A 14,123-nucleotide genomic window follows, 5' to 3' on the forward strand; every position below is an offset into this window, starting at 1 on the left:
GATGATATGTTCAGAAAGTGCCGTGTGAATAATGACATTAGACGCATGCGTGAAATAGAGCGTGCACGCGCAAAGTGGTCTCCGTATTTTAAGGCTTCTTATTGGTTGGTAGTATCGTCGGAAATGAGGAGAATTGCGCATGCGCTAAGAATTATATTGTGAACAGCCTGTCTAGCGACTGGAGAGATGATTGGGCACAGGCAGTGGAGATCAATGTGACGTCACTGTGGGCGGCCGAGTTTACGGAACGGAGACATTATGCATATGAAAAAAACAAGGTAAATTGCTATTTGATGTTTAGATGGAAATTGCACAGGACATTCATATAGAGTATGACTATCTAGATTAGTAATTGAAACCATAGTGAGTTTACCATCCCTTTAATGTCAAATATAATTGTAGATGTTTTTGTTAGTAGGCCAAATACCATGCTCCTCATTGTGTACATGAATGTGTGACATTAAAGGATGTTATATCTCAGATACATATCATACTGGTGTGTGGGATGTTACTCATCAGCATGAGGTGCTGTGGTTGCAACCACTGCTGTGATACTCAGGGAGCTGCATATCATCTCCTGCCAGACGTTGTATTCTGCTTCCAAGGGTGGACCACCACCTGTTCCCCTCTGGTGCATGGCTTCCTGCCCCATCTTCTCTTTCACCCGCCTCTTGCAATAGTTCCACATTTTTTTAAGTCCCTCGACATTCCTCCTCTGCGGGGCCACACTGTTTACAGCCTCCTCTACCACCAACCATGCTTCATTACGCCTTCGGGCAACGCCTTTGCCCTTCTCCTGGCCAAAGAGGGCACTGTGGTTGTCCATGATGGCCTGGACTAGCGCACCATTCTCATCAAATGAGAAGTTTGGGCATCTCATGCGCTCCTCCTCTGTGGCCACCTGGCTTCCTCCCTGGGATGTCCCTGGTGTGGGTTCCTGCCTATCCTCTCCCTCCTCCCCCCTTCTGTCCCGATGTGCACCCTCTGTCCCTCTTCTAAGTGTGCCTGGTCTCTGGGCATCTCCCCTCCCATCATCCCTTCTAACTCTCCCTCTCCCCACTCCACTAACTCCCTGACGGGTACCCCGCTGCTCCTCCTGTCCGCTACAATACTCCTCCCTGCAACTCCACTCCCCTCCTTCCCTCCGCGCTACCTCTCCCTGCCATCCTCAAACTACTCACACTCACTCCCAGTTCAATCACAACCAAACACTCAGCCTATCACACTGTAAAATTGAAATAAAATGTGTGAGGTGTTAGAAAAAAAAGTGTTGTGTATTTTGTATATGTATGTATGCAATATGTGTGCAATATGTAAAAATAAGTGTAAGTAAATGTACAAGCTTACCCAAACAACAGTCCGACTTAACTAACTATTATGCTGCGCCTCTCTCACTACTCTTACTAATCCTAAACTCACTGTAGTGTGCTGTAGCTCAACAAACCATCCAAACACACTGAAGAAAATGGCGGCTGCGCATGGGTTTATATATGACTTTTGAAAAGTGTAATTATGTTGCGCAGTTTTAGATGGAGTATCAGGTAATTTTTACGAGTCTTAGCCAAATTTGCATAAAACTACACTTTATTGAGACTTTACGTGAACAAAAGACTGGCGTAAGTACTTGCGACGACTAAAATGTTTATTTGCGCACTTTTTGGAACAACACCAGTTTGTCCTACTTACGCTACTTTAGCATCTGACGGCGGCATATATTGGATAGCCCGATGTGCGAGGTGAAATTACGGGCGGCGCGGGTTCCCTCGCTTGCGCCGAAAACGACGCCGTATATCGGATCGCGCCCCAAATTGCTAGTGAAAACTATCAACGGGTTAACAGCAGAGAACTGCAGACCACAAATCATTGTTGAAACAAATAAAGCATACCATTATCACAAACCACTTAATATATATATGCTCTAAACAAATATAATATCAAGCAAGGGTTTTTATACTCTTATGCAAAATCTGATGTACTAAATAAACACAATATTAAGTGAGTGGCTATATATTTCTGTGCAGAAACCTATGCATAAAACTTATTTAATCTGACAAAACACTTCTTAAGAGTAGCACCACATTATTAGTGCAAACCAACAACTGACTAACAGTAGAAAACAGCAGATTATAAATTATTGCAGAAACAAACAAAATATGTTATTATCATAAACCACTCAGCATATATGTGAACAGGGTGAACTGATGTTTAACAAAGGATTTACAACCATATATACTATGGACTGCAATTAAAGAAACATGGTCTGATGTTCAACAAACAATTTTTGTAATAACTGCTGTCAAAATAAACAAAGTGTATTATAACATATGAATAGGAAAATCTTTATTTCAAGTGACATTGGTAGATGTTTAACAAAGGATTACGAATTACAGAAACATGGTCTGATGTTCAACAAACGATTTCTGTAATAACTGCTGTCAAAATAAACAAAGTGCACTACAACTTATGATTTATATTTATACACGCAAATTAAAGGAACATGTCACCCACATTTTTTTCTTTTATGATTTAGAAAGAGAATGCACTTTTAAACATCTTTCTAATTTACTTATATTATCTAATTTGTTTTATTTTCTTGATATTCTTTGATGAAAAGCATATCTAGATATGCTCACTAGCTGCTGATTGGTTGCTGCACATAGACGCATCGTGTGATTGGCTCACCATGTGCATTGCTTTTTCTTAAACTAAGGATATTTAAAAAATGAAGCAAAATAAATAATGGAAGTAAATTGTAATGTTGTTTAAATCTCTATTCTCTATCTGAATCATGAAAGAAAGATTTTGGGCTTAGTGGCCCTTTAATATATAAAATTACATAGTATTTGAGACCAATTAATAAAGTTATATAATTAACCCACTTTTTACCGCTACTTTAGGCACCAAAATATCAGTATTAAATCATAGGACTATACTACCTAATATAGATCCAATTATAATAGCTGATATATGGTAAACCTTGAAGCTATCCAAAATTTGTGATCCATTACTTCCACTCTCTGAATAAGCATTTAATCTATAACTCAAGACATTATTCCAATAAGAAGCCATATTATTGCTTGTGTTTTTAATTAAATTTCTTTCCCGCATATTTTTAGCAGTTTTTTAAGAATAACAGTTAAGTTTTAAAATAAGATATTTTGACTCTGTTTCTTTATACATCTGAATAAAATAGTAAAAACTCAGTCTCAAGAATTAGCAATGAATAACAACATATCCAAATATAGCTCTTGAGTGCTATAGATGTACTCGCTCAGTGGTTATCTTTATAGCCACTACTAATCTGTAAACAGTAATTTTATCTCTCATTTGATATGTTTTTACTGTATTTTTTAGGCATAAATTAATACATTGTTTGATCTGTATTTATAGGGATGTCTGTTTTTATATATAAAATAGATATGTATAATGTCTCATTAACAAGAAAGATGGTATGGTATTGTTTTATTGTTCAACAAAGAAACCAAGCTATTCAATAGGCATGTGCATTCATTTTGTTATGAATGCTAATTTGGTAACTAAACATGGATATTCATTTTGTTTTCACAAAATGAACCTCTGAATGAATGCACCGTAAAATGAAAAGAAATACAGACAAAATTCAGCTTTATTCATTTGTTTTCTTTAAATTACCTGAGGGGTTTAAAATACCTGGAGAACCACGCTAATCCAACTCAGAGTCCCGGGCTGCGCTGATAGGAGAGTTAGATATCACTAAACCTCCTATTAGCGTGGCCCTGGGCTCTGTAAAGAAGGGTCGGGATTCGTGGCTCTCCAGTGCGCTAAAGGTAAGTATTTAATGCTATGGATGAACTTTTACACCTGTAGCAAAGGAACATTTACATTTGTTTACCAAAAACAAATGGACGAATAGAGATTTTCCCCGAATATCCAGTATTTGTTTAGTTCAACACAAAGCGAATACCGAAAAGCACGGACACCAAATATTTGAAAAACAAGATTTGTAGAATATTCGGAACAAAAGATTCAGCTGAACTAAATTGGTTTCCTTTACATACCTCTACTATTCAATAATTCCTTTGGATTCTCCCACATTTCACAAATAATAGAATATAATCATGCAAAGCTTTAAACTACAGATATTTTATTACCTCCCAAGGTACTTTCTCATCTGGGACAGGAAAACGGATGACATTAGAATCAGGGTAACGAATATTCCTGGCATTGATGTGACACTGAATTCTGATGGATTCATCCTTATCACCCAAGTCTATATCTTCAATTAACTTATTGGATACTATCAGAAGAGAACCATAGACATATTATATAATGTACAAATATAATTTTTGATCTGGTTAATAAACATAACTGACAATTGGTATACATTTTAGAATGGCTATCACTATAAATTTAATTAATTAAAGGGACATGTTAACCAAACTGTTTAAAAAAGATGCAGCATGTCTGTAAAAAGCTGACAGGAAAATATCACCTTATGTAAACAAAAAAAAGGAAGGAAGAAATTTTACCTCAAAATGTTCTCAGTAGCTACATGCTATTGTAAAGGGACTTAAAGCACCCAATCAATATATTTGTCCCAGGACTCACAAAGGTTAGTGTATGTGGCATGTGCAGACAGTCACTATATTTCTCTTCTCAGTATAAGGAGTTTACTGTTGAATCCTGTAAAATTATGGTAAAATCCCACAAGATAATGCATCTGATGTAATGTATAGCTGCTCACAGCGCTTTTACTCTGGAGAGCAGAAGAACTTTTGAGGTAGAATATCTTCCTTGTTTTACATAGACATGCTCATGTAATATTTTCTAGTTAGCTTTTTAAAGCGATGCTGCACCATATTTTCATATTATTAACATGTCATCAACCATGAGGGTTTATTTGCATTTACCCCAATATATATTTGGAGTATCACTGAGGGGCCCAGGACTATTCATTATCATGGCGAGATACTGATATCCTGGAAGATCCATGAGCTGCTTGGGTCTCATTGTTACATATCAACAATAAAATCTTATTGCCATATTGGTCAATGAGATGAACAACTGAGTATCATTTGGAACTCACCTATTCATATGTAGAATTAGGTCTAGTTGCAATGACCCCATATGCTCATTGCTAAGTGAACTTAAGGGGAAATTGAAAGCCCTTTTAGTATATTGTTTGGGATTCTGAGCTATCAGGAAACAACTTGTATTTACACAATGCATAAGCGCGCTTTAAGAAAGTGATTGCTGCTACAGTAGTAGCAGTTGCATTTGGTATGTTGGGACAATAGTTTACAAATAGAAATGTAATAATAGAAGCATAATATCTAGTAAAACAGGATTTTTTTATCTAGACTATAGAATGTGGTATCTTTATTTAGCTAAAGCGGAAGAAAACAATCTATAAATAACTGTTACTACAAAAATAGAAGTACAAATTCATCATACTTTAATAAAGCTTATTTTTACGATTACTTTAACTGTTGGCACTATTTCTATGACATACCAATAACGGGAGCAGATTCTCTCGATCCAAAACCATTTTCCAGGAGTGTGTTGACAATCCAGTTTAAGGCTTTAGCAGACCTAAGGGCCTAGTAAAAAAAAGAGTTTAAATATATCTAATATATTTATTTTTACTGCTCATTCAAATAACATTCAAATTACATTTTTTTATTAGAACACTGCGCCCCATTCCGACTCCATATTGAGCTCAGGTGCTTTTTGGCTTCCTTTTATATGGAACATTATGGGGTTGATCACAATCCTTAGGAAAAACCTTATCTAATAGTTTTCAACAGAAAACCATAATTAAAGTTTAAACAATAACTTTTACTTAATGTTAGCTCAAAATGAAATATGTGCACACGTGTTCTTATATAATACAAAATGCACATTTTGCACGGCTCTTTTAAATTAATTTACTAAAAAAAATTAATATAGCAGCACCACTAATTAATATAAAAAGATTATTTTATTAAGCCATCATAAAACAGACTGTTTTATGATGGCTTAATAAAATAATCTTTTTATATTAATTGGTGGTGCTGCTATATTAATTTTGTTTAGATATTTTTTCAGACCAAGGTGCTGGTCTGTTAGCTTGCACACCTGCAAAGATTTGCAACCCCAGGGGTGGGGGTTATCTTGGTGCTTGTTCATATTGGACATACTTAAATGAATTTAGTAGTGCTCCAGAATCCAGGCAGACGTGTGGTGGCACCGATAGGGAACTACTAATGACGTTGATGTAAACAGTGAATCAGAACTCTCTGTTTAATTGGATAGCTGCTAGCAAGTGCTTTGCTTATCTGCAAGGTATAGAGCGGGTGGGGCTGCTCTATACTACACTAGACTACAACAAATAGAAGCGTTAATGTGAGGAATATGGGGCAAGCCACTCCTAATAAGGATCTCCCTAATGATCTCTAGAAATGAGAAGTGAAAAAGGAATAGTGTATAGGAGGGTGCTAAGAGCAATCCCCTAAAATAACAATATAACAATAACAATATAGAAACAGAAGTAAAATGGAAATATTTATTTATTAAAGAGCATAAAATAAAAAAGCATAAATATGGGGCGTCTCCCAGAGCTATCCTAGTTGTAATTAATCAGTGAAGCATGCAAAATAAGTTCTGTATAAGAAACAATACAAAAAGTATATCTAAGGCAGTTAAAATTCTAAAATGTGTACGTGCATATAAAAACAGATCAAGCTAATATCCAAATAACCACCAAAGGGAGAATGTTCATAATATGCAGTATACCAGAATTCAAAGTGTCTGAAGCTACACTCGGTTTTGGCGAGCGTTACAGTTCATATATAGGTATATAGATACAATGATTTCCCAAATTGCTAGAATCTTGAAAACAGTCCGTAGTTCCACACAAGCCACACGTTAGCTATTCCTTTTTAACAGCACAAAGATGGCACAAAGGGATGGCACATGCTGATTTTTAGAATGTTTCTATTACTATCACTTTAAACTGTATAGAGATTTTTGCAGATAAATATTTAATACATTTTTCTAAAGGACTGTGATTGACCCCTAGGTTTCTAACCCTCTATAAGACATATATGGTTTTTCTCAAGGAGTTTCCACAGACCTTTATGGAAGCAAGATACACATGGTAAATTCAACAGTAAACTATGGCGGCTAATTGATTTAGTATTGATGATGATTATACTATAGGTTTGTACACAATCCTGTAGAAATGTTGACAAAATTATTTATCTACAAAACTCCCCATAGATTTGAATGGGGACATACTGTAGAAAATCTTTAGATAAAGTTTTCTAAATGATTGTGATCGACCCCTTTTATTAGTTCATGGCATACGCTCAGTTAACATTGAGCTGCTAAGTTTTCTAATAAACATTTTTAGCATCTAAACTTAAATTTGATTTAAGCAACATTTTTAAATGCAACTAAAAACCAATTGTGGGCTAGATTATTTAGCGCTCTTGCTAGAGTAATTCTTCCCATAGACTTCAATGGAGGATAGAAGAAAAAAACTAAAACTTATTGCTCGTGCGCTAACCCAACATGAGTTATTAATATTTCCCATTCCAATGTTCTTCACATACAGGGGTATGTTATTTTTAGTTTAAATACATATTTGTATATATATCTATGTTACCTATACCTGTCTATCTATTGCTATAGAATGTCAGGCCGCGCCGCACTAGACGTTGCTAGGGGAGCGGCGTCTCCTTACCTGCTCGTTGACAGGGGATGTGTCGGGCCCGGATGCATGCTGCGCTGATGTCATTCATCGCCCCACGCTCCTGATGCCGGTCAGACGTCTGTTGCGCGAACCCTGCACCTATGTAAGTTCTACTACAATGATCTGTCACTGCCCAAGAATAGGTGTTACTTTGTGTGCTCCTGGGTGTGACAGATCGTTGTATCAATTTGCCTATTTTGTGTATGATCCCTGCCTGTCTGACTACTCTGCCTGCTTTACCCCTTAACTACTGGATTGATATACTGCTGCTGCTGAACCCTGCCTGTCTGACTACTCTACCTGCTATACCCCTTAATTACTGGATTGATATACTGCTGCTGAACCCTGCCTGTCTGACTACTCTGCTTATTAACCCCTGTTGTTCTGGATTGCCTCTTTGTTGCTGAACCCTGCCTGCCTGACCACTCTAGTGGTGTGCCCTTGGACTGCTTTGCTGTTGCCAAACCCTGCCTGCCTGACCATTCCAGTGGTTTGTCCTTGGACTGCTCTGCCGTTGCCACTGGGGACTGTCCTGCCTGTGGTGAGTGCCACCTTCCTCATCTTACTAACTTTCTCTGCTCTGGGATATTCCCTATCATTCCGGCTCAACGCCGGGATAAAAACACTACTGGCCGAATTCAGGCTGATAGAGGAGTATCCCACGACCATTACATAGAATAGGTATAGATATATATTTTACATTAACAATATCAGATATATTTAGAAATATATATTTAATAATAAAACTTAAAAATAATTCTATTTGAAGAACATAGGAATATAAAATTTGTGTAACACACATAGGTTTTCACAATGTAGGTCTAACGCAGTGTTGTGTTAGCGAACATGAATAATTTGTTATCTTAAATTGAAATATTAAGTCTGAAATATTGTAAAAAATATTTATAATAATTATTAATAATAGATAACATTATATATATATATATATATATATATATATATATATATATATAGACTCCTGTCGGGTCTACCTTAATCATGAATAAAAAAGTTGACTTTAATGTCCCTTTAATATGTGAGTTGAGCATTGGGGAAAACATAACCTTACATATCAGTGGCAAGACAAGATTTGTAGCTGGAAAGGCCAAAATGGATTTTGCTGATGAATTAGATAAATAAAATAAAAACATTCAAAAACTGTTGCAAAATAATAGGTTGATTAAACTACCATTATGTATGGTACTTCATGTAAAGTTACAAAGGCAGAGAAGAAAAATCATCTTTTGAGTAACCTTACAACATATATGTAATTATATTAAGACATTCTGTAGCATCTCAGATAGAGTAAATATAAGTTTAAATAATTGCTGCTAAACTCATAATGACTATAAAACAATGGTTAAAATAATAACAAACTACCACAGCCCATAGATAATTGCATACCAAGTGAATTTACAAAATCAAAATTATTTCCCCAAAAATTCTCTAGTTTATAGAACTTCCATTAAATGATTCACCTATTTTGTTAGATGTTCAAATGAAAATTTTTTCCTACAGTATCACAGTTATGAGAATGCCGTGCAATGCACCAGTTTTCTCTTAGTGGCATTATAGCATAATTACCCAAAGAACCTGTACTATATGCTAGGCATGGGCATTGGATGCTTTGTTAGCATCCGAATGCGGAGGAAAGAAGGAATCCAGCTCCGAAAAGAGCCGAACAACATGAATGCCCAAGTCTTTGCTACAGGAACTACAAAACATATATTGATTTGTCTAATTGCTGAAAAGGGTTAAGTTTTACCAATAGTTACCACATTTAAAAATGGTACCACAAGTTTTAATTAAACAGAAACTCTTATAAACATCTCAATAAAACATCTATATAATTATACATTAATAAATACAGTTAGATTCCTGGGTCGGTTCAACATAATTACATTAACTTCTAATAACAGATCACCTGTTCTTCTAAGAAGACCAGTCTGTTCTCCATGGATCCAGTTCTCTTTGCTTGATCCAGTTCCAACAGGTCAATGACTGTATTCATTCTAAAACAGTAATAACAGTTAAAAGTTTACATCTTCAGAGGTCCTAAGTGTGCTTTGAATTGGATCCTTTGTCCTGCAGTCCCAACCTTCTAATCTGAATATTAAAAAAATAAAAATAGAAAAAAAAATCTAGAGACATGAATGTTGGTGCATTTGGCAGTGAAGAGTGTGCAGATGTCATAAGAATAATATTGTAGCAATGTCTGCAAAAATGTCATGAAAAGGAGCTAAATTTCAAGCAAGGATACCAAAACAAACAAGTAAATAGAAGTATATTAGAACGTTTTTTTTTCTGACTTATGTCCAATTAAACAGGAGTTCTAGCTTAAAACTTAAAGATGCCTACATGTTGGGAAGTAAGAATATTTCTCATATATATATATTTATATATATATATATATATATATATATATATATATATATATATATATATATATATATATATGAGAAATTAAAGACATATTTAACTAATATTGAAAGATCACAGTTTAAAATTTAAAAATATTTTTTACATGTTTAGAAGCTGGTTGATTTTAACAATGATAGGAATTCATCTTTAGGGACATCCTGTCACTCTCTCTATTGAACAGTGATATACTCTACAAGCACTGGAACATTCAATAAAAAAGCTGGATTCTGTAAAAAAAAAAAAAAAATCTAAAATGTCCTCATTTAGATTAACAAAGAGAACATTATGTTAAAGTCCCTTTAAATCAAATCATGTTTTGTTAAAGGGACACCTTGTAATTACAAGACATTTGTATCATCTTGCCATAGAATACCTTGGAAATGGGACATCCTAAAACATTTAATGTGAAAATGGCTTAATGTAGCTTAATGAGTAAAAAAGTGGCCAAATGTTAATCAATTGCTGCATAATTTTGCACAACCCAAGATTTCCACTATCCAAGCCTATCCTAGAAGTTTCATGGATTTTGGAATTCCACAAGGCAAATGAGTGACATTACGCTTGTTTTTTGGGGAGCTTAATGTGGCTTAACGTACAAAATTGAACTTAGATGTTAACCAATTTCCCCCAAACTTACCATAATACATTAATCTATCGATTCAAACATATCCTGAAAATTTCAGGATATTTGATAAAACATACCAAAAGTTATACACATTTAACTATTTTTTTACAATCCTAAAACATTATCGCCTAGATTTAGAGTTTGGCGGTAGCCGTCAAAACCAGCGTTAGGGGGTCCTAACGCTGGTTTTTACCGCCCGCTGGTATTTAGAGTCAGTCATTAAAGGGTCTAACGCTCACTTTGCAGCCGCAACTTTTCCATACCGCAGATCCCCCTACGCCAATTGCGTATCCTATCTTTTCAATGGGATCTTTCTAACGCCGGTATTTAGAGTCGTGGCTGAAGTGAGCTTTAGAAATCTAATGACTAAACTCCAGCCGCAGAAAAAAACAGGAGTTAAGAGCTTTATGGGCTAACGCCGGTTCATAAAGCTCTTAACTACTGTGCTCTAAAGTACACTAAAACCCATAAACTACATATGTACCCCTAAACCGAGGTCCCCCCACATCGCCGCCACTATTATAAAATTTTTTAACCCCTAATCTGCCGACCGCACACCGCCGCCACCTACGTTATACTTATGTACCCCTAATCTGCTGCCCCTAACACCGCCGACCCCTATATTATATTTATTAACCTATAATCTGCCCCCCTCAACATCGACACCTACCTACACTTATTAACCCCTAATCTGCCGACCGGACCTCACCGCTACTCTAATAAATGTATTAACCCCTAAAGCTAAGTCTAACCCTAACACTAACACCCCCCTAAGTTAAATATAATTTAAATCTAACGAAATAAATTAACTCTTATTAAATAAATTATTCCTATTTAAAGCTAAATACTTACCTGTGGTGGGTTGTAATGTTGGGGGGGGTATTGTATGTTTTTTTTTTCTCCAGGCAAAAGAGCTGAATTCTTTGGGGCATCCCCCGCAAATGGCCCTTTTAAGGGCTGGTAAGGTAAAAGAGCTTTTCTATTTTAATTTTAGAATAGGGTAGGGCATTTTTTTATTTTGGGGGTCTTTGTTATTTTATTAGGGGGCTTAGAGTAGGTGTAATTAGTTTAAAATTGTTGTAATATTTTTCTAATGTTTGTAAATATTTTTTTATTTTTTGTAACTTAGTTCTTTTTTATTTTTTGTACTTTAGTTAGTTTATTTAATTGTATTTATTTGTAGGTATTTTATTTAATTTATTTATTGATAGTGTAGTGTTAGGTTTAATTGTAGATAATTGTAGGTATTTTATTTAATTAATTTATTGCTAGTGTAGTGTTAGGTTTAATTGTAACTTAGGTTAGGATTTATTTTACAGGTAATTTTGTAATTATTTTAACTAGGTAGCTATTAAATAGTTATTAACTATTTAATAGCTATTGTACCTGGTTAAAATAAATACAAAGTTGCCTGTAAAATAAATATAAATCCTAAAATAGCTACAATATAATTATTCGTTATATTGTAGCTATATTAGGGTTTATTTTACAGGTAAGTATTTAGCTTTAAATAGGAATAATTTATTTAATAAGAGTTAATTTATTTCGTTAGATTTAAATTATATTTAACTTAGGGGGGTGTTAGGGTTAGGGTTAGACTTAGCTTTAGGGGTTAAAAAATTTATTAGAGTAGCGGTGAGGTCTGGTCGGCAGATTAGGGGTTAATAATTGTAGGTAGGTGGAGGCGACGTTGTGGGGGGCAGATTAGGGGTTAATAAATATAATATAGGGGTCGGCGGTGTTAGGCGCAGCAGATTAGGGGTACATAGGGATAACGTAGGTTGCGGCGGTGTACAGAGCGGCAGATTAGGGGTTAATAATAATATGCAGGGGTCAGCGATAGCGGGGGCAGCAGATTAGGGGTTAATAAGTGTAAGGTTAGGGGTGTTTAGTCTCGGGGTACATGTTAGAGTGTTAGGTGCAGACTTAGGCAGTGTTTCCCCATAGGAAACAATGGGGCTGCGTTAGGAGCTTAACGCTGCTTTTTTGCAGGTGTTAGGTTTCTTTTCAGCTCAAACTGACCCATTTTTTCCTATGGGGGAATCGTGCACGAGCACGTTTTTGAAGCTGGCCACGTCCGCAAGCACCGCTGGTATCGAGAGTTGCAGTGGCGGTAAATTATGCTCTACGCTCCCTTTTTGGAGCCTAACGCACTGAAAACGCAGCCATTCTGTGAACTCTAAATACCAGCGGTATTTAAAAGGTGCGGGGGAAAAAAAGCATGCGTTAGCTACGCGGGCCGTTACCGACAAAACTCTAAATCTAGGCGTTAATGTGAGAAGCTTATTGTAAAAAGAGCTTAATGTACAAAATTCACCTAAACATCAATCAATTGCCTTGAAACTTGGCACAAACTCTGTTTGTCACTTTCCAAACATATCCTAGAAGTTTTATGGTATTTGGTTTCCCACAAGGCAAATGAGTGACATTAAGCTTGTTTTTTGGGGAGCTTAATGTGGCTTAACATACAAAATTGAAGTTAGATCTTAATCAATTTCCCACAAACTTCTCACAATACATTAATCTATCTATTCAAACATATTCTGAAAATTTCAGGAAATTTGATAAAGCATACCAAAAGTTATTCACATTTAACAATTTTTTTACAATCCTAAAACATTTAATGTGAGCAGCTTAATGTAAAAAGAGCTTAATGTACAAAAATTCACCACAACTTCAATCAATTGCCTTGAAACTTGGCACAAACTCAGTTTTTTACTTTCCAAACATATCCTAGAAGTTTCATGGATTTTGGTGTCCCACAAGGCAAATGAGTATCATTAAGCTTGTTTTTTGGGGAGCTTAATGTGGCTTAATGAGTAAAAAAGTGGCCAAATGTTAATCAATTGCTGCATAATTTTGCACAACCCAAGATTTCCACTATCCAAGCCTATCCTAGCAGTTTAATGGATTTTGGTTTTCCACAAGGCAAATGAGTGACATTAAGCTTGTTTTTGGGGAGCTTAATGTGGCTTAACGTACAAAATTGAACTTAGATGTTAACCAATTTCCCTCAAACTTACCTTCCCTCAAACATATTCTGAAAATTTCAGGAAATTTGATAAAACATACCAAAATTTATTCACATTTAACTATTTTTTCACTATCCTAAAGCTTTTAATGTGAGCAGCTTAATGTAAAAAGAGCTTAATGTACCAAAATTCACCTAAACATCGATCAATTGCCTTGAAACTTGGCACAAACTCAGTTTGTCACTTTCCAAACCTATGCTAGAAGTTTCATGGTATTTGGTTTCCCACAAGGCAAATGAGTGACATTAAGCTTGTTTTTTGGGGAGCTTAATGTGGCTTAATGTACAAAATTGGACTTAGATGTTAACCAATTTCCCCCAAACTTCCCACA

The 14,123-nt window shown here is 35.5% G+C and overlaps 1 protein-coding gene across 1 annotated transcript in view; it reads right to left on the reverse strand.

The window, feature by feature from the left end:
* The window catches only part of TRPM2 (transient receptor potential cation channel subfamily M member 2), a 272,602-nt gene that overhangs the window by 43,621 nt on the left and 214,858 nt on the right, over positions 1–14,123 (reverse strand). The window contains exons 23-25 of the mRNA XM_053712880.1: positions 9,639–9,726; positions 5,492–5,579; positions 4,131–4,276 (exon numbers count right to left, since the gene is read on the reverse strand). Coding sequence (XP_053568855.1) covers positions 4,131–4,276; positions 5,492–5,579; positions 9,639–9,726 — 322 coding nt within the window. The remainder of the gene's footprint in view (positions 1–4,130; positions 4,277–5,491; positions 5,580–9,638; positions 9,727–14,123) is intronic.

The sequence above is a fragment of the Bombina bombina genome, chromosome 1 (assembly GCF_027579735.1).
Source record: "Bombina bombina isolate aBomBom1 chromosome 1, aBomBom1.pri, whole genome shotgun sequence".
In the NCBI taxonomy this organism is placed as follows: domain Eukaryota; kingdom Metazoa; phylum Chordata; class Amphibia; order Anura; family Bombinatoridae; genus Bombina; species Bombina bombina.